The sequence below is a fragment of the Podarcis tiliguerta genome, assembly GCF_965153285.1.
Source record: "Podarcis tiliguerta genome assembly, chromosome: 1".
Taxonomy (NCBI): domain Eukaryota; kingdom Metazoa; phylum Chordata; class Lepidosauria; order Squamata; family Lacertidae; genus Podarcis; species Podarcis tiliguerta.
In genome coordinates, this window is record NC_139534.1 from 91,359,676 (window position 1) to 91,380,356 (window position 20,681).

The 20,681-nt window shown below is 45.7% G+C and overlaps 1 protein-coding gene across 1 annotated transcript in view; it reads left to right on the forward strand.

Moving 5' to 3' along the window:
• The first annotated feature begins 1,590 nt into the window (after window positions 1–1,590).
• Window positions 1,591–20,681, forward strand: part of PLA2G4F (phospholipase A2 group IVF) — a 158,080-nt gene continuing 138,989 nt past the window's right edge. The window contains exons 1-11 of the mRNA XM_083442494.1: window positions 1,591–1,800; window positions 2,919–2,991; window positions 6,605–6,741; window positions 8,401–8,526; window positions 9,066–9,106; window positions 11,200–11,242; window positions 11,634–11,700; window positions 12,995–13,164; window positions 13,243–13,356; window positions 14,327–14,364; window positions 14,993–15,128. Coding sequence (XP_083298620.1) covers window positions 1,690–1,800; window positions 2,919–2,991; window positions 6,605–6,741; window positions 8,401–8,526; window positions 9,066–9,106; window positions 11,200–11,242; window positions 11,634–11,700; window positions 12,995–13,164; window positions 13,243–13,356; window positions 14,327–14,364; window positions 14,993–15,128 — 1,056 coding nt within the window. The 5' untranslated portion in view covers window positions 1,591–1,689. The remainder of the gene's footprint in view (window positions 1,801–2,918; window positions 2,992–6,604; window positions 6,742–8,400; window positions 8,527–9,065; window positions 9,107–11,199; window positions 11,243–11,633; window positions 11,701–12,994; window positions 13,165–13,242; window positions 13,357–14,326; window positions 14,365–14,992; window positions 15,129–20,681) is intronic.

Below are 20,681 nucleotides of genomic sequence, written 5' to 3' on the forward strand. Positions count from 1 at the left end.
ATCATTGCTGGGTAACGCAGAAACAACTCTTCTCCTGCATGCTAACAGCTAAAATGGTTATGCTTTAAATAATTTTAATAACTTATTGTTCATGGAGCACATCCCACCGACCTGCAATTATTGGACACATTTGAAATATTACCTAATTAAGACAGATGAAAGAGGAAACGGCACCATTAATCTTAATTTTGGACTTTCAGCCCAGGACTTTCAGCGGGAGGAGAGGTCACTGAGAGAGAATGTTTTTCAAATAAGCTAATAAAGGAAATAGGGAATAAAAGCACCCTGCATGCTAATTAGATATAAAGACCTGTTAAAACAAGATTTTGAGTCACATCCCAGAGACTGACAGATTGATAGGATGAAGATGGACAATTAGAATTTTGAAATTGAAACCGATAAGCAAGAAAGCAGAACATAAATAAAATACATTACCTCTAGAAACCAGAACATGGGGAGTCCCTGGAAATTAATTAATTTAATTTAATTTGGAATACATAATTAGCGATAATGTATATGATTTGATATGACTGATCTGATTTGTGAATAACAAAGATTTTTATTGGAAAATGAATAAAAATTATATATATATATATAAGAACAGCACTTCCCCTCTCTTTTTGTCTCAAATGCAGTATATTGTCCTCAGGGTGTTCCTATATTCCAGGTGTGGCAACATTCCTTCACTCATAGCCCAGTGGATGGTGAACATATTGTGCAGATGTTCCTCTTTCTTATTTTCCTATTGCACCCCCCCCAAAAGTACCCCCCTGGTCTTATGCCATTCAGCTGCCTAATTGCACCTTCCTGGTGTCATTTACCAAGCTGAGCTACTATGTGCTCAGATTTAATTACTTTAATATACTATTCATCCCCACCACCGTCCTTCAAGTTCCCCATTGGTCCTGCGAGATTAGAATAAGGACTTCTATCATCATGTTATTTCCCAATAGTTCTTACTGGCTTGAGTGAGTGGTACTTACTTTGAGTAAGAATGCGTCACCAAACCTGTCTTGGTTATTAAAGCTCAGGTGTATACTGTGTGGCTGAATTTGTTCAGTAACTTAATTCCCCCCCCCTCCAGAAAAATATCCCCACAAAGCAGAAGAAATAAATGTATAAGCTCACAGAGCTACAATTCAGAGTTCCCCAGGGATGAGGGATTAATTGTTAAACCACTCTGAGAATTGCTGCTGTGTAATAATAATAATAATAATAATAATTATTTTATTATTTATACGCCACCCATGTGGCTGGGTTTCCCCAGCTACTCTGGGCGGCTTACCTCATATATAAAATTGTAAAACATCACAATTGTGTGAGGGGAACCAAAGATTTTTTGGGAACTGAATGTTTTACAGCTGTGAAACGTTGGAGTTCTGACCCGGCAGAGAGAAAGTACGCCTACCTAACTCTTTGAATGCCTGGCCTTTTCCGTCCAGGGTGCCCTGCCTTTCCCAGAAGTGCTTCCAGACCAGTCACCCTCTTTGCCCTACCTGCTCTTCCGTCTGAAGCGAACCCTGCCAGGTAGGCAAGCTGCACACCTGAGGCACTTTAAGCCCCGCCCCCTCCCCGCGCGCCAGGGCCGAGCTCCGTGACCGCGGCGAGCGCCAGGACGACTCGGCCCAACCTGCGCGGAGGATTCCCCGCTCTTGGCTGGCTGTGGCCGCGCTCAGAAAAAGGCTCCTCATGTTCCGGCAGGTGCTGCGGGGTCGCTTGTCGCCCCACATGCTGCCCCTCATGGCTGCCGTGCTGCTGGAGCGGAAGGGGAGGAAAGAGACGGGCTTCTATCACTGGAGGGTAATGTGAGGCTTGGGGGAAAAGTGCCGTCCGCTTCTTCGAGGAAACCTCCGCGCGCAAAAGCCGTAGCAATTTTAGTTTCTCGTCTTAAGGGGCGATTTTCGCCCCAAGGCGGAACGAAACAAAGAGTTTGTTGGGGCATCTGCGGGAGGAAGGGGCTTGATTTATCTGCCTCTGTTTTAATTTTAACGTTTTCCGGCTAAATAGGGTGAGCAGGGAGTGAAGAAGGAACGGCGTCCGGCAACCTTAGTGGTTGGTAGCGCCTCTGAAATTTCAGCTCTGCGAAGCTTTTCTTAAACTTTGCAAAGGAAGTTTCAGCGACCCCAGCAGTTCGGTCGTTTCTCGTCTTCCTCTATTTATCTCCAGTGGAGACTTGATCCAAAGTGAGAATTTTAAGCTGCACGCTTGCTTTGGGAGAAAGCCCCCTGCAATTTAGTGGGACTTCTAAGCAGACAACGCTTAGGGATGTGTTGTTAGGAACGCTGCTGTTAATACATACCGCAGGAAATAGTGCAAAGTCAAGTTTACTTCTGGGACAGAAGAGCCTAGTCAGAAGAGTGTTTGCAATATCATCTGTGTAGTAGAATGAACCAAATTGTTCGGTCTATAATTGCTGACAAAAAGGAGAGCTGTATTTGTTTTTAGGAATTTAAGAAACTGCCTCAGAACATAGAGTGCCGGTCCATTTAGCTTAGTATTGTGACTCAGACTGGCAGGGACTGTCCAGAGTTTCAGGCAGGGATCAGGACCTCTTGCATACGAAGCATGTGCTTGTCTGTGCCTTCTGTCCCCCGACTTTGATGGTGGTGTGGGGGGTTGAAAGAGTGTTGCTCAGCCATCCAGTGAAACTGTTTTTTAACAAATAAAAAAATGACTTATTAGTGACAGTGCCAAATCCCAGTCAGAAATACAGGCTAATATGGGCTGTGTGCGCATGTACCTTGAAAGCACATTTGAAGCATGTTTCCCTGCTCAAAGAATTCTGGGTACTGCAGTCTCACTTTTCGTTTACAATGGATCTGTTAGTACAAGTCTAGCTGCTGTGTGGAATGTTATCTTTTTGCATGTTTGCTAGGCATAGTTAATGTTCAATGTAATTCAACTTACTATCATTGCAGCGGGAGAAGCACCCTTACTATAACCTCACAGTGAAAATCCTCCGAGCCAGAAACATTAAAGGAACAGATCTTTGTGAGTGTCTGGAGACTTTATTTTGCTTATTCTCTGAACTGATCCTCCACATGTCTTATTATTGTTAACCAGGGGTCAGCAAACTTTTTCAGCAGGGGGTTGGTCCACTGTCCCTCAGACCTTGTGGGGGGGGGGCTGGACTATATTTTTGGGGGGGGAAATGAACAAATTCCTATGCCCCACAAATAACCCAGAGATGCATTTTAAATAAAAGGACACATTCTACTCATATAAAAACACGCTGATACCGGACCGTCCACGGGCCGGATTTAGAAGGTGATAGGGCCAGATTCAGCCCCCGGGCCTTAGTTTGCTTACCCATGGTTAAGACAGTCTCTTCAGCAGATTGATTTGTTGTGCTGTTGTGAAAATTACTAAAACATACACAAGCAAAAAGCCACGTGTTTCTAATAATGGACGTAAGAAGACCTAAGAGTCCATTTAATTCACAATCCTGACTCCCACAGTGATGATTCGGACACCTAGAGAGCCCATCCAGCTTCTTCTATACACCAGTAGTAGCCACATGTCGGACTACAACTCCTATCAGCCATAGAAAGTGTAGCCACTATATGGAGGTTGAGAACATCTGAATGGCACCATATTGGTTACCTCTGGTCTACGCTGTCTGGGAGTGTCTCTCCAGTGTTTCATACAGGTTTTCCTTGCTGTGGGTTTGGCCATGTTTAATTTAGTTTCCCTGACTGATCTGATGGAGTGGATCTTAACCATTCATTCTGAGTCTAACTTGTCAAAAGTGGCTCATGATTTTACGACTTCTGTGGCAGCCATGGGTTTGCCTCAAATTTTATCTGAGCCAAAATATGAGGCAGCACACATTTTGGGGTGCTGTGTGGAATAGATAAGGGAAAATGATCTGTGGGTGCGGGAAGCCCTTTTTGGTTTTGTTGCTTTATTTTGTTTTTTTTTTTTAAATTATGCTCTGCTTCCTGCACAAAGCAGTTTATAGTCTACAATAAAAGCCAACTCCACCTGACAATAAAATATAAAATACTGTACACTGAACAAACAAGCAAAAAGCATAAAAGGTGGAGTCCATTAATAGACTATAAAACCTAAAGCAGGTCACAAAAACCTTTGAAAAACAACAAGAATTAATGTGTGCACCGGGAGTGGGGGTGGGGTGGTTATTGTTTTGTTTGTTATTATGTATTTTTGTGGTTTTATACTATAAACTGCCCTGGGATCCTCAGATGATGGGCAATATATAAATTCAACCAATAATAAATGAATAAATGAAACGTGTAAATTAAACTAGGCTAATTTGAGAAAGCTTGAGAGAAAAGAAACGTTTTCAACAAAATGTTGAAAACTTAACAATGTTGGGACATGCTTGCTTCGTTTCTCAAGAAAGAGAATTACTTCACTTCTAGAGGAAGAGAATTCCAGAGAGCTGGTGCCACAGCAGTGTTAATGTGCTCAAGTAGCAGCATGTGTTACCATCATCCACAGATCTAAGTGAGTGGGTTAGGGTGTGGATGTAGGGGAAGAGGTGGTTTCTTGGATAACCTGATCCTGAACTGTTAGGGATTTATACACTAGTAGTAAAAAATTGAATGTAGATCAGTAGCAAATTCGCAGCCAGTGTAGCGTTTTCAATGGCAGTGTGACATCTTATCAATAGGTTGTCCCAGACACCAGCTGTGCAGCAGTTCTCAGTGACACAGCATTGACCTTCAGGCCACCTATAAATAACATCTGCAAAAGTGGAGAACCAAATTTGTTGCTAATGACCCTGGATGCTGATGAATCCAGATGGTTTTCTGAATATTGGGGGCAGGGGATGGGACCTCCCCATATAGCTTTACATTGATATGGAGAAGACATCCAGACACTTTCACTTAACTGTCCATCAATGACTGTCAGCTCTAACTCTCATTTCCGTCTATCAAACCATTAAACCGAAGTCTCAAGACAATTTTGGGCTGAATAAGGATGAACAAATTGAAACTTTTTCCAGATAGGACAGACGTACTGTGGAAATTGGCTACTCCAGATGGAAATATGCAAGCCATCTTAGATGGGGTTCCACTCCCTCTGAAGTACCAAGTATATGTTTGGAAGTAGTATTGGACTTCCAAGTATATGGACATATAACAAGTATATGTTTGGAAGTAGTAGAGCTGGATCATAAAGAAGGCTGATTGTTGAATAATTGATGCTTTTTTATTATGGTGCTGGAGGAGACTCTTGAGAGTCCCATGGACTGCAAGAAGAACAAACCTATCCATTTTTAAGGAAATCAGCCCTGAGTGCTCACTGGAAGGACAGATCCTGAAGCTGAGGCTCCAATACTTTGGCCACCTCATGAGAAGAGAAGACTCCCTAGAAAAGACCCTGATGTTGGGAAAGATGGAGGGCACAAGGAGAAGGGGACAACAGAGGACGAGATGGTTGGATAGTGTTCTCGAAGCTACCAACATGAGTTTGACCAAACTGCGGGAGGCAGTGGAAGACAGGAGTCCCTGGCGTGCTCTGGTCCATGGCGTCACGAAGAGTTGGACACGACTAAATGACTAAACAATAACAACAACTGGACTTCATTCTAACTAGGCAATTTCAGGTGGCAGCAGTAACCAATAGTGCTTTTTACCTATATAGGATGATATACTAACTGAGATCCTATCTAGAGACCTTGCCTCTGTTACCGATCTTGCTTGAAACATGCAGGCAGGACTATTGCAAAAATAGTTGAGGTAATGAATGTTAAATAGGGGGAAACCTCAGTAAATGTCTCTTGCATAACTTTCTTTGAGTGGAATCTGGACTGTTTGCAGTGCATGCTGAATTATTATAGAACAGCAGTGAAAGAAAGAAAGAAAGAAAGAAAGAAAGAAGGAAAGAAAGAAAGAAAGAAATTTTCTGTGACAATCAATGCCTTCAGTAATCACAGATACTTGACTTTGGTCACAATTCCAAAGGAGATTTTATTCACATTTGGTAGGGGTGCCTGAAAGTTATGGTACCATTTAACCCAACATGACTACATAGTTTAAGAGCATAGCATAGTATGCTAATAGAGAACTAGGAAGCTGCATGGTATTTATCAACCGTGGCTAAATTGGCATACAGGGAAGAAGATTCTGAACCTTCAGAATGGTGGTTGAAGATTTGGGAAACCATGATATTATTTTGCCAAATTCTCTGTCTTTTAAGAAATCTGTGTACAGCAGGGGTGAGGAACCTGTGTCCCACATAGACGTTTTTACATTCCAGCTCCCACAGTCAGTATGGCCGGATGGGGGTGTGGGGTGAGAGCAGTAATATCTGAAGGATCACATGCTCCCCATCACTGCTTTACTCACTTCATCAAGCTTGAAAACAGATAATCCTGTATATTAGAAAAGAACATATTAGCACATTATTCTTTTTAGTCACATTTGTTCTACATCTAAAACCCACCGGTAGATTTCATGAGTTAATACCACTCCTGTTCTTTGTTTTAGTATTTATTAAGGCTGCTACTTTGGACTATGTTGAAAAGCACCTATTCATTCTCTTAGTCTGCTGTTAGTTAGTTTTTTGTTTGTTTGTTTGTCTTTTGGAGAGAGAGACACTTTCCTGGTCACATTTCTGCCCCTTTCCCCTCTAGTGTCTGAGGCGGATTGCTACGTAGAATTGCGTATGCCGACTGCATCACCACTCACTTACCGAACACGAGTTATTGACAACTCCAGTGATCCAGAATGGAATGAAACTTTCCACTATAGAATTCACAATGCTGTCAAGGTAAAAAAGATCAATACTTCTTGATTCAGAACAATTGCTATATTAGGTAACATTCCTTGATTTAGGAAGGAGGGAAAGTGGTTTGATTTCTCCCACAGGACCAAATACATTAATATTGAGGGATGGGGAGTAAATCTAATTCAGTCTTAAATCTTTATTGGAACCCCAGTGCCTTGCAAATCTCTTCCACCCTCCCTTGCCTTACTCCTCAAATATTATTCTTGTCACCTGTCACTGATCTTACAACTGAGATAGGCAGCCTTGAAAGCCCTCTGCTGTTTGCTGTTCTCTGAAGCCTGAGAAACGGCAGGGAGGAAAATGTTCCAGTTGGCTGCTAATTCCAGACAGGTAGCAAAATGGATGGCTGATCTAATCTCTCACAGAATGCATTGCCTTGACATCTCTCTGTGATCCACAAGCCCGGATTTTATATTAGCAGAAGCAATCCAGAGCGAAATAACAGGGTGGGGGTGAATCACAATGTGCTGTACTTTTTTTATTTAAAAAAAGACTTTAAGTGAAGAATATGTTCAGTCACTGTCTAACAAAATTTTAGGTTTGAATTCCTAGTGGTTTGAGACCATAGACCCAAAGAAAGCTTAACAACCTTTGTGTCCGGATTTTCGCTTTTTGAAATATGGCAACCCTAGCACAATAGAACAGACTAATTAAGCAAACCTCTACTTTCTGAGGCAGGCAACCCTGACATCTGATAAGTCAGGAAAAGAAAAAGCCTCTCCAATGTATGGATTACACTTTGGAGTGGGGTGGGGATGGGAGACCTGTGACTTAAGGCCTAATTTCATATGGATGAGGAAAGCCTGGAGGCACAGAAGGTGGAATGGAGTGGGTTTGAAGGAGAGAGAGCTGAAGCAGATAGGAGGAGTGAGAAGGGGGTGGAAGCCCTCTACACGAGATCAGTTAGACTTTTGGTAAGAACAATATGGCAGCCCACTGGTTAATGTGAGAGATGGCGTCGTGGAGAGAAATAGGAAAGAGGTAGCTCCACCCGCTTTTGGCTCTTGTCCTGCCCACTGCCAGTCTCACAACAGATTATCCCTGAGGGAAAAGTTTGCCCACCCCTTATTTACACAAATGAGAGATTTTAAATGGTGTGGTGGCTGTCTATGGGCAAATACAGATACGTAACGCAATGCTAGGGATGGGGAAGAAGGAATCTGTCCACATCTGATTCCCAAGTGGACTCACCTGATTTGATCTGGATCATGACTCAGATAGGTTTAGTGGTCCACTTCAGAATCCACAGTCTGGCAGAGTTCTTAACAAGGTTATCCAAGGGTTGTATACTGCCACCATCTCCCCCCTCTTCTCTATAAATGTGGTAAAACAATTGAAAATAGGGCATCCCGCTGCCAAAGCCTGGAGCAGTTAGCATATGGGGCTCTTAATACACATACAGCAAGTCCCCCTGGGAGCAGGATTTGATCATGTTATTTTGCTCTCAGGGGGAATTATATGGAAAAAACATGGCTTCCCCCAATGTCATCATCAGATCTTGCTGCTCACAGTGGTGGTGCAGTGGATAAGCCCTGAACTTTTTCTTTTTATCTCAGAACAGCTCAGCTTTTACCTGAAATATGATATTTAATGCACACTTTCTTTCCCTACTGTTTCAGTTCTGGACTTCTTTTGTTTCAGAACACGCTTGAGTTGACACTCTTTGATAAAGATGTTCTCTTAAGTGATGAGCTTACTTCTCTCGTGTATGATGTGACATCGATGAAGACAGGTCGCCCTCTGAAACAAACATTTAAACTAAAAGAGGTTAGTTCTTTTGTTTATTGAATTGGGGGGGAGGGAAATCAGGTTCTCAGGAATATTCTTGAACCTAACTTTGCTCCTTGATATCTAGGTAGGTTTGGTCACCAGTTACTTGTGTCCTGAGCTATTTTTTTTAGCTTGTTCCTGCTGCTAACATATCTTAGAGTCACAAAAGTTGGAAGAGACCTCAAACGCAATACAGTCCAGCCCTGTGCTGATGTAAAAAGTCTGTATGTTAAAGAGAAAAATAACTACCAAACTTTTAGAAGACATCTGAGGGCAGCCCTGTTTAGGGAAGCTTTTAATGTTTAATAGGTCATTGTATTTTAGTGTTTTGTTGGAAGCCGCCCAGAGTGGCTGGGGAAACCCAGCCAGATGGGCAGGGTATAAATAATGTTGTTGTTGTTGTTGTTGTTTAGTCGTTCAGTCGTGTCCGACTCTTCGTGACCCTATGGACCAGAGCACGCCAGGCACTCCTGTCTTCATAAATAATATATTATTATTATTATTATTATTATTATTATTATTATTATTATTTGTAGGACAAAGAAGAGCTGGATGTAGAGTTTCTTCTGGAGGAAAGGTGAGAGCTGCTAAATTTTCCATTGTCATGGTGGCTCAGAGGCGTAGTGGGGGGACCAGGGCCTTAGGCACAATTTTGTGAGTGGACGCAAACAGGCATCCCAACAACAGGCTCCTTCATTGGAGCGTGATTCCAAGTGAGAAGGAGCTGCGCCTTGGCTGCGGCACTCATGCCTGGCCACATCTCTGGCCCTGGGTCAGACCTGACCTGGTTGAGGAGGACAGGAGAATGGGCAGATTGCTGTTGCCCACCATCTTCGGCCATGGCGCACCTTGCGCCCGTCTGCAGCAGCTCTGCCAACAGGTCACATCTGACCCAGCGGCAAAGAGCAAGAGAGTGGGTGACAATGAAGCTGCCCACCTTCCTTGGCCGCGGCACACCTCACACCCAGCTGCAGCAGCTCTGCCACCGGGTCAGGTGTGACCCAGTGGTGGAGAGTGGGGGGAGAGATAGCTTCCCCTCTCCTCCTCTGGACTGCGGCGCCTGGGAAGGCACCCTCTGTGGCCCACCCTGTTAGAATTCCTGCTTCATGATTGCAGTCATGGGATTTTTGTCTTTCACGTGATGGTATATGCTTTGACTCCACAGAGTGGGAAGTGACGGAGACAGGACGTTTGTCTTACTGTGTTCCGTGAAGTGGGACTATTGTCTTCTGTTCTTTTCCTCTTTCCTGCCTGATGCTAGAGAGAGAGGGAGCCATATTGCAGTGCTCCGTGTGAGTTTATATGTAAATAAAGTAGATTAGCCAAAATGCTGAGTTGCTGAGCTCTGTTACGCCTGATGCGCAAACTCTGCGGATCCCTCCGCAGTCGTTGGCATCGGTCGTTGTGATGTTCGGGCAGAAGAAAGCTTTTGAAGCTCCCAAACGAACGACCAGGAGGGAGAGAACATGCCAGTCAGGCATGTGTCTCTGCCAGGGTCCTACTCAAGTGTAGACTGAACTCCTGACACCCCTTGAGGGCATAGCCCGCACATCTGCCCCTGGCAGCATGGCCATACTCTCTGCCGCTGTAGTGGCTGCAGTTCTAAACATTCAAGCAATGAAGGAAGTCATTGTATTCCGTGTGGCTTACTTTTAATCTGATCCTAGGAGGTTTCTGAGCTCTTAGGGGTGGCTTTTTGGCATGTACAGGGCACTTCAGTGAGGAAGGGGGAAAGTCCTGTTGCCCAAGTGGAATCCTGCTTGCTTCTCTTTGGTTCTAAGCCTTTGTCTTGTATCACTGGCATTGCAGCCATATGCAGTTTTATTGGTATCTTAGGTCTTGCCTTTATTGAGTTATTCTAGGGGTGACTGAAATGATTTAGATGTATATAGGCATGATTCCCCCCCCCCTTCATTTCCTTTATGGATCATTGCACATTCATACGCACAATGGCCTTTCCCCTTGCCTTTAACATCTGAGATGTATAGTTTCAGGGCCCACCCTATTTTTGTGATTACATTTTTTGTAATGGTAAGTTTTAAAAACTGTTTTTAATGTTGTATTTTAAATAGTTGTCACCCACCCTAGGAAGTAAGGGTAAAGGCTGTGTAAAATGCTACTACTACTACTGATGATGATGGTGATAATAATATACAAAGTTAATGCATTCTTTCTTTTTGTCTTCTGTGTTAATTCTCGTTATTGTAGCTGACTAAGCAGATTTCTATGAAATATAAACAATGCGTAACTCCTGTCCCAACAGGCTTCTTTTTTAAAAGTAGGAAGTAGAAAGCGAAGGGCAGATGTAGTGATAAGTACTGTATGTCACAGGCTCCTTTCACAGATAGTAAATTCAATATTTAATATTTGAGTCATGGGAATTGTGCCTCATGAGAAACTATTCCTAAAACACTGCTGCATTTTAAATACGTTTTAGGACCCACCCTATTCTCTTGACTGCAATTTGTTTTAAGCCGATTTGACTATTTTCTTTTTAAATGGCTGCAACCTAGAATGGAACCTTATGGTGAAGTTGGGAAGAAATCAATATAAAATAATGTTGATCCCTGCCTTAAAGCACCTGGGGGTCTTTTTATTTTCCCTCTTTTTTTTAATGGCACGTGTAAACATATTTTTATGTTTGTTTATGGCAGTATTTTGCCTTTACAGCACGGATGCTCCTGGTGAAGTTATCACAAATGGTGTCCTTGTGGTGAGTGTTCGGAGAGCCAGATGTTTGGGAATTGTGTTTTGTGGTGTGCACACTTAGCAGGAGAGCCCTTTCAAAATCAAAGCATTTTCCCTCTCTTTGAAATACTTAGAGCAATTAGTTTTGCCGTTGTGTGTGCGGGTAGAGGATATTCAAGATGAAACGTGAGCAGTGACAGACAACACTTCCTTTTCACTGGTGTGATCATCTCTATCTGTTCCCCTTTGGTTGTCTGCTGGGAAAGCTTTGGAAACTGCAGTGCGGGGGTGGGGGTGGGGGGGTGGAACCAAAACATTTTCCTGGAATTCAGTCTAAACCCTTCACTGTATGAGAAGTCATGCAAAGCACCATATTTCAAAACTAGTATTTTAAAATTTTGTTTTGTTCGATGTAGGCGTACCCTTGCCTTTGTGTGCAAGGGGTTATTAACAAAGATGAAAAGCCACCTCTGAGAGAGCAGGGTAAGTCCAATTTTGGTTTTGTTCCTCTCCCGCTCTGCCCAAATTTCAAAGTAGATAAACTAGGTATGCTTTAATTTGGATGTTTCATGAGTTAGTTGAAGACGAAGAGGAGTTTGGATTTGATATCCCGCTTTATCACTACCCAAAGGAGTCTCAAAGCGGCTAACATTCTCCTTTCCCCTCCTCCCCCACAACAAACACTCTGTGAGGTGAGTGGGGCTGAGAGACTTCAAAGAAGTGTGACTGGCCCAAGGTCACCCAGCAGCTGCATGTGGAGGAGCGGAGACGCGAACCCGGTTCACCAGATTACGAGTCTACTGCTCTTAACCACTACACCACACTGGCTCTCAAGCAAGAAAGTCTATACAAGTTCTCGGCTACAGCTCATGGTTAGCAAGGGGAGAGAGCTTAACCACAATTCTTGGACTGGATGATATGCTAAGTGAAAAGTTGGCTTAGTGTGGTGTAGCACAAAAAGGACTGGGGAGCTGCAAAGCAGCTGCAGGTTCTTCTCAGGGGGCCAGTATGCTTGCATGGTCTTGTCTCAACACGTTGAGTAAGCTGTCTCTTTGTGTCACCACTTCCTTCTTGGCTTTCTGACTCCCAGGCCAATATGCATCCTTGGAAAGACTGTGTTATGAAATAAGGAGAGTAGAGAAACTCTAAAGCGGCTTGCTTAAAGTGTACATTTGTTAGGAAAGAACGTGGGTGATAGGGTAGATCTAGACACAGGTTAAAAACTCTATAGATAAGTCAGAAGTTAAATCATTACAACAAAAGAAGAAAAAAAAGCCTATGTAAAAATCCATATAAACTCCTTTTTGCTCTCTGTCCCCATCTGGTGTTGGATATTTATAACACATCCAAAGTGTATTATTGTGACGAATGTAGCTGAGTCCTTAGTCTTTCCACCCTGTTTTTTTGCCTTTTCGGACGAAAGTGTTAATTTTCATTTTCAAAATGATACAAAAAATCGGGTACAACAATTTGAAGTCTACTTAGTCAGCTTCTTCTTTATTTCATTACCATTAATACCTAAGTGTGGTATATACATGGAGGAGGCAGTAGGCTTCATTGCTTCAGAATCCAGATTTTCCATTAATTTAACCAAATTTCAATCCATTAATATTAGTAACAAAGAGAATTTTTAATATCTTATCCATGATGTAGGAGCTTGGCATTTTGTTATTGATACTTTGGTTGCTCTGCCATCTCTAAGAGTAGTCTCTACTTACATATTGTATAGGATTTCTCTTAGGAATGCATGTCCTAAATGTCTCACTGTCGTTTGTAGGAAGCAGACTGTTCAAGCTCTCGATTCCAGGTGCCTATGAGAAGCAGTTGTCCATTCCTTGCAAATCGGACTCCGATCAGAATTGTGGAAACTCATTTGTCTTTCATGTATGCCAAGGGATGTGTTCAGAACTGGATGTGGAGTTAGAGCGAACCATTACCATTCTTCAGGTGAGAAATCACCACACATCCCATTAGAGAATGCTTACAAACTTGTTTTCCTTATGAAATGTATTTATTTATTCTCAGGATGGAGTAAGCCCAGACTTTGAAGAGCATAGTACAATTCTTGGATCAGGGATTGTTCCACTGCAGTCACTTCCTCTGGAAAAGGAAGTTGATATGGCTGTTTCACTAGGAAAGGTAACAGTATGATTTATTTATTTTTTAACTTCATTTTAGCAATTTTGGGTTGGGTTGTTGCGGAAACTCCTCTTGCAAGGTCTTTCAGGTGTAGATTGGGGTGGCTAATCTGTAGGCAGCTAAGCACATCTGGCCCCCATGACCCACCCTCCCCCCTGGAAATTTGTTATTTAAGGGAAGGTTTATTATTATCATTAGCCTTTTGGTATTTGGTTTAGTATCTCACAAGTTATGCAGGCCTGATTTAAAGTATAAATGTATTGTGTTTTCTTTCAAGTCCCCTGCCACCAAAAAGTACAGTGGTGCCCCGCAAGACGAATGCCTCGCAAGACGGAAAACCCGCTAGACGAAAGGGTTTTCCGTTTTGGAGGTGCTTCGCAGGACGAATTTGCTATGGGCTTGCTTCGCAAGACGAAAATGTCTTGCGATTCCTGGGGTTTTTTTTCTGCTCCCCACCCCCTTTTTCTAAGGCACTAAGCTGCTAATAGCCTTTTAGCAGCTAATCCGCTAATCTCTTAAGCCTTTAATAGCCGCTAATAGCCGCTAAACCGCTAATAGCGCTAATCCGCTAATAGGGTTGCTTCGCAAGACGAAAAAACCGCTAGACGAAGAGACTCACGGAACGGATTCTTTTCGTCTTGCGAGGCACCACTGTACCACATGTTTGTCCCTAAACACACACAGATATTCACTAGGTCAATCTGTTGGCTTGGTTTTAAGGTTTTATTCAGTTAGGCACATGAGATGGTGCTGGGATTGCCTGAAAAGGTATGTTCTGTGTTTATTTGCTCTGTGGGTAAGGTCCTGCAAAACTGACTCAAAGTAAGGTCTTTGGGGTAGAGGTAGCGTGGGGTTAAGGGACCAAAAGGAAGATAACATTTCACTAACTGGTTAACAAGAAGAGCATGGGTTAATTAATTGGAAAATTCCCCCCGCAACCTCTTTCAGTGTGTGCTGTCTTTCATTTTAGGATTTAAGTGTGGATCTACACGTGAAGGCTGAAAAAATGTGAGTCTTGCACCCAGGAGCTGTTTTAGGGGCATAATTTTAATTTGCTTTTCTGGATTTGTGATTGCCAGACAAAGAAAACACAGGTGCATATGGGTGAGGATGCTGGGGCAATGAGTTAGTGTGCTCTTTGAACCTTTTCCTGCAAAAGCCTCCCAGTGCCGAAGAGGCATTGCTTAATTGCAAAAGCTATTTGCCTTTTGGGTGCTAGAGCTGCAGGGAAAAATACACATGCATTTCCAATGCACTGTATGTTGGATTCTCAACCACTTTTGACTTCCTTCTTTTTCAGCCATGACTTAGCTTAGTTTTTTTTTTAAGTCTCCAGTCTGTTGTCTTGAAATTACCCAAGCCTGATTTGATTTTTGAGATGAACTTTTTCAGAATACTGAAACATTTCATACATCTTTCCATTATTTTTTAAGGGAGGGGAAAACTGTATGTGTGTGTGTATGTGGGGGGGGGGAAGTATATGTATTTAAGAGGAGGTGAGAGGAATATTGGATCTTGTCCCACACCTGACATGCATCTCTCACCCCACATCACATGTTGGCCAAAAAGGTTGCCAGGCCCTTTATCCTGTATATAACCACCATATTTTCTCCTTTAACACTATTTTCTATACTAGGACAAAGGATCTTGATGTACGTCTGGGTTTTGATCTTTGTAAAGAAGAGAAACAGTTTCTGGACCAGAGGAAGGAAATAGTATCTCAGGCACTAAAGAAGACGCTGCAGTTGAGAGAGGACCTTGATAAAGAAGAGGTATGTGACTTGTCAATATGATATGCAGAGCCATTCGTAATTGGCTACAGCTCATAATAACATAGGGCATCTTCTTGTTCAAGAGTTTATTCATTTAATTTCTTTTATTGCATTTATGTCCCACCTTTCCCCCTCCAAGGACCTCAAGTTGGTATACATGGATCTCTCTCTCTCTCTCTCTCTCTCTCCTCATTTTAATCCTCACAACAGCCCTGTGAGGTAGGTTAGGCTGAGAGGCAGTGAGTGGTTCAGGGTCACCCAGTGAGCTTCATGGCTGGGTAGGGATTCAAACCCTAGTCTCTCAGGTCCTAGTCCATTACTCAAACCACTACACCACACTGGTTATTATATATCCCTTATTACATATCTCATTTAATTAGGTGCCTTGGTATATATATATATATAATATTATCTTTATTAATCAATCTTTATTACAGTCCAGAGACCCAACAGGTCTTCAAGATGGCATCGTTAGTGGTAGCATTAACTTGAGCTCTGCATCAGTTGTGCGGTTTTTATTAGTTTTATCAGTCTTTTATTAGCTTTTATCAGCCTCAGTATTTTCACTCTATCATTTGGCAGCTTTTCCTCAACAAAATCCACAAAGTTTGAGGTAAAAGCTTGAGTTAAAAGTCTTAGAGAAAGTTTTGGAGAAAGCCTTAATTAGCTCCAGCTCAACTCAACCTACCAACTAAAAATATTTTAAAATGATTCTGTCAGACAAATAGTGGAATAATAGGAATACTCTGTAACATATTGTCAGGGGTTCAGGAGCAGAGGCACAGGAAAGGGAGGAAATGGAGAGCGAGGGGGAGGAGTCCGAAGGAAATGTCAGCGATGACAGCGGTCCGAGGTCTCTGAGTCTTTCCAGTGAATCGGAAGATTCACAGAAAGGGGCTCCCATGGTCAGGGCAAGGGGGGTGCCTAGGGGGACACCCCAGGAAGAAGGGGCCAGAGGGGACTCAGAGAGCAGCAGTTGGAAATCAGGACCAGCGTCCACACCAGAGTGCAGTAGGGGGGAGGAGTCCCAGGCATCGGGATCAGGCGGCGCGCTGCCAGCGGGAGGACATGAGGCAGGACTGGCCACGCCTCCATCGGGGAGCGAGGAAACGGTCGAGAGGAAGGTTGAAGGCTGGGCGCGCGCGCCAAGTTCAAATGTACGGGAGGGCGGCGCAGTTGGCAGCCCGGATAGGGAGCCAGGTCCTAAAGCCCGCCGAAGAGAGCGGGAGGAGTCAGGGGGGTCAACGTCTGCGTCGGAAGAATCCAGGAAGGAAGGGACCCCGGGGGGTAGCAGGACCCAGAGGAGAAAGGAGAGACGGAAGAGGTGGAGTAAGGCTAGAATCTTAAACTGGTGTACAGGGGGCGGAGATTCAGATGGAGCTTCGCCGGTCTAAACCCTAGACGTAGAGCTGGGGCGCTCCGGCTTGAAAATGGAAACAGTACTTCAATAAAGACTTTTGTACATTACTACCGGCTAGCGTTGGTCCTCTGTGAGCTGGGACCTGGAGCCAGCTCTGACAGTAAGCTCCATCTCACAGAAACGTTTTGCACCAAGAACCTCGTAACGTGAGTGGACGCAGCGAGGGAAGAGGATTGGTGCTTCGCGAGCTCACAAAAGTAAGGCAAGATGACTACAGAACAGCAACTAGCAGACCTGCAAAATGCAGTGACACAACTTAATGCGGAGGTACTTGCATCCAGGAAAAGGGAGGAGGAAATGGCTACCGCCTGCAGGGATCTCCAAGCCAGGTTGGAAGTGCTTGCTAAACAGGGACAACCGGGACCCAAATCAGAGGGGATTGGGCTGGGGAGAAGAGGAGGCAGCCTTGTATCTCATTTCGATGGGAGTTTACAGCAGTACCCTAACTTCCGAGCAGACCTGCTGTTTGCGCTGGAACTGCTGGAGAAAGACTTTAGAGATGAGCAAGAGAAAGTGGGGTTTATCTTGTCCCATTTGCATGGGGAAGCTAAAGCGTGGCTGCGTAATCTCTGGAGAGATAAGGATCCGGCGCTCCAAAATGCGAATGATTTCCTTAAAGCGATGGATTCGTGTTTTTTATCAAAGATAGACATCGGTATCGCCAGAAAAGACATACATGGGCTCAAACAAGGTAGAGCCAGTGTGAGGCAGTACCATTCGCGCTTTTTTGGATTAGTCCATGCGCTGGGATGGGAGAAGGATTCTGCTCCCGTCAGAGACCTTTTTTGGGAAGGCTTGAATGCAAATGTGAAAGATGAGATTGCAAGGGGGGAGAGGCCAAAGAGCACTCAACAGGTGGTCCAGCGGGCGCTGGAGATTGGGGTGCGTCTGGAAGAACGTCCATGGAACAGAGAAGAAGGACGTTGGGGACGTACGCCAGCGAGAGCACCTCCCCTCTTTCCCAAGGATGCAGCGCGTGCGCAATCCACACCTCCGCAGGGAGGGGGAGAGGAACCGATGGAGATTGGAGGCGCCAGGGCTCAGTCAGCTACCAGAGCCCTAACACCGGGAGCAGTCAAAGCGAAGCCTCCTAGAGGGAACAGGAAGTGCTACATCTGCGACAGTGCTCAGCACATGGCGAAAGAGTGTCCCCAGAGGCTCCATAAGCACACTGCAGCTTCAGCAACAGTAACAGACGCAACTCAGCAGAGAGAACCACAGCAGGGAAACGACAGAGTCTGGCTGGAGGAAGAGGCGCTGGGGTCCAGCCAGACAAGTCAGTGAAGCAATCCCCAGAAATTTTGCATCCCACAGACCCCCTCCCGCCCAAACCAGTGGTGCAGCTCACAGCATCGCTCCAACTACCCAATGGACTCACTATGGAAGTGCCGATTACCATTGACTCTGGCAGCAACGCAGACTTCATAGGACTGGATTTCATTCAACAGCACAACATAGCACTACTGCCAGCCACGCTGCCTCTGAAGGTTGTCACGGTGGATGGCAGGGAATTGCTGGGGGGGCAGGTGGTGCAGCAAATGCCTCTGATGGTAATGCAAATTGGGAATCACCGAGAAGTCATCAGCTTCAATGTCACCCAATTGTCGGACACGCCTGTAGTATTGGGCATGAGTTGGCTGCACAGGCACAGCCCAGCATTGGCGTGGTACCAGCGCCAACTGACCTTCGGCTCATCCTATTGTGCGGAACATTGCATTCTGCCTAGCCCGGAAGGGGAAGAGGATGACCCGCAGCTACAATTAGGCACGCTGCAAGCAGTGCCACTCAAGTACGCAGCGTTTTTGGAGGTTTTCTGCGAGAAAGAAGCGGACAAGCTGCCTCCCCACAGGCCCTATGACTGCAAGATTGACCTCCTGCCAGGGGCGACGCTGCCAACCGGGAAACTGTATTCCATGTCTGAAGACGAGCTGCAGGAACTCAGGGAGTTCATAGACCTCAACTTGAAGCGCGGTTTCATCCGGGAGTCGAAGGCAGTGGGGGGCAGTCCTGTATTCTTTGTGAAGAAGAAGGACACGCCCCAAAAAAGACTTGTGGTAGACTTTAGAATTTTAAATTCCAAAACCAAGCCCACGGCCTTTCCCATGCCCAAAATAGACGACCTGCTCGCAACGGTGAGGAAAGGACGCGTTTTCACAAAGTTGGATCTGCGAGGGGCGTACAACCTGATTCGCATACGGGAGGGCGACGAGTGGAAGACTGCCATATTCACGCCCCTGGGCACCTATGAATACAGAGTTATGCTCTTTGGATTACAAAATGGCTCCCACTGTTTTCAAGCCTTCATGCATCACGTACTGGCGGGTCTCCTCTACAAGAAATGTGTCTGCTTCCTGGACGACATCCTGATATTCTCAGAATCAGAGGAGACCCACGAGGGAGACGTCAAGGAAGTTCTGCAGAGACTGCAGGAGCATAGGCTGTACGCCAAGCTGGAGAAGTGCCAGTTCGACATGAAGGAGGTAGATTTCCTGGGCTACAAGTTGTCGGACAAGGGGCTCGCCATGGACAGCGCCAAGGTTCGCGCAGTGTTGGACTGGAAGAGCCCGCGCAATCGGAAGGAGGTCCAGTGGTTTGTCGGTTTCGCCAACTTTTACCGCAAGTTCATTAAGGGGTTCGCGATGCAGACAGCGGCCATTACCGACACGCTCAGCTCCAGGAAGAAGAAGTTCATCTGGACGGAGCAAGCGGAGCAGTCCTTTCAGAAACTCAAGCGTCTCTTCTCGTCCGAAGAGCAGCTACTGCATGTGAATCCCAGCAGACCGATGAGAGTTGACACGGACGCCTCAGACAGAGCCGTGGGAGCAGTACTGTTGCAGCAAGACCCGCATGGGGACTGGAGACCGTGTGCCTTCTACTCCAGGAAGCTCAGCAAGTCAGAGCAGAACTACACCATCTGGGACAGGGAGTTGCTGGCCATTCATGCAGCATTCAAGGCGTGGCGGCACTTCCTCATCGGAGCCAAACACACAGTGCAGGTCCGCACGGATCATAAGAACCTGGAGTACTGGCGCACGGCAAGGTTCCTGAACCAGAGGCACATACGATGGGCGGAATTCTTTGCGGATTTCGACTTCAGGATAGAGTACATCCCAGGCGACAACAATATCATGGCGGATGCACTGTCCAGAAAGCCGCAATACCTCGAAGAGGCGGCACCAGCTGCGGCCAAGCACATTTTCGCACCGAAAGCGTGGGCGTGCGCTTCAGCAACCGTGGACCTGGATGTGGTACGTCGAGCGCTGCAGGAGGACCCCTTCGCACGAGCCAAGATGGAGGAGGTGCACAGGGGCACGGCGAAGAACGACGAGTTCCAGATACGCGACGGATTGCTCATCCGCAGAGGGGCCCTCTACGTACCGGGAGACGACCTCCGCGCGAAAGTACTGCAGCAGTTGCACGACGCACCCACCGCCGGGCACTTTGGCAAAGAGAAGACGGTAGAATTAGTAGCCAGAGATTTTTGGTGGCCCAAGATGCGGGGAGAAGTCGCGGATTACGTCTCGAGGTGCGACACCTGCCAAAGGGCCAAGTCGGTGCACAAACCGCCGGCGGGACTACTCGAACCGCTGCAGACACCGCTCGAACCGTGGGAGAGGGTGGCCCTGGACTTTGTCACGGATTTACCCAGCTCGAGGGGCAAGACGGCAGTGCTAGTGGTGGTGGACATGTTCACCAAAATGGCCCACTTCATTCCGTGCGCGAAGGTGGCCACGGCGGAACAGACCGCCAAACTGTTCATAGACCACGTGTTCAGGGTTCACGGTCTGCCACGGTCTATCCTGTCCGACCGAGGGCGACAGTTCATTTCGAGCTTCTGGCAGAAGCTGATGGGTTTCCTGAACGTCAAGATCAACCTAGCGTCGGCAAGACACCCGCAGACCAACGGACAAGCGGAGCGAGTCAACGCCATCATGCAGCAGTACCTGAGATGCTACGCAAATCAGCAGCCGGCAACATGGGTGGACTACCTGCCGCTCGCTGAGTTCGCCTACAACAACACGAAGCACGTGTCCACGGGGGTGACACCGTTCTTCGCCAACAACGGGAGGCATCCCAGAACCTTCCCGGGATTAGAGAGACTGGGGGAGGGGGAGCCACAGGCAGCGGAAGCC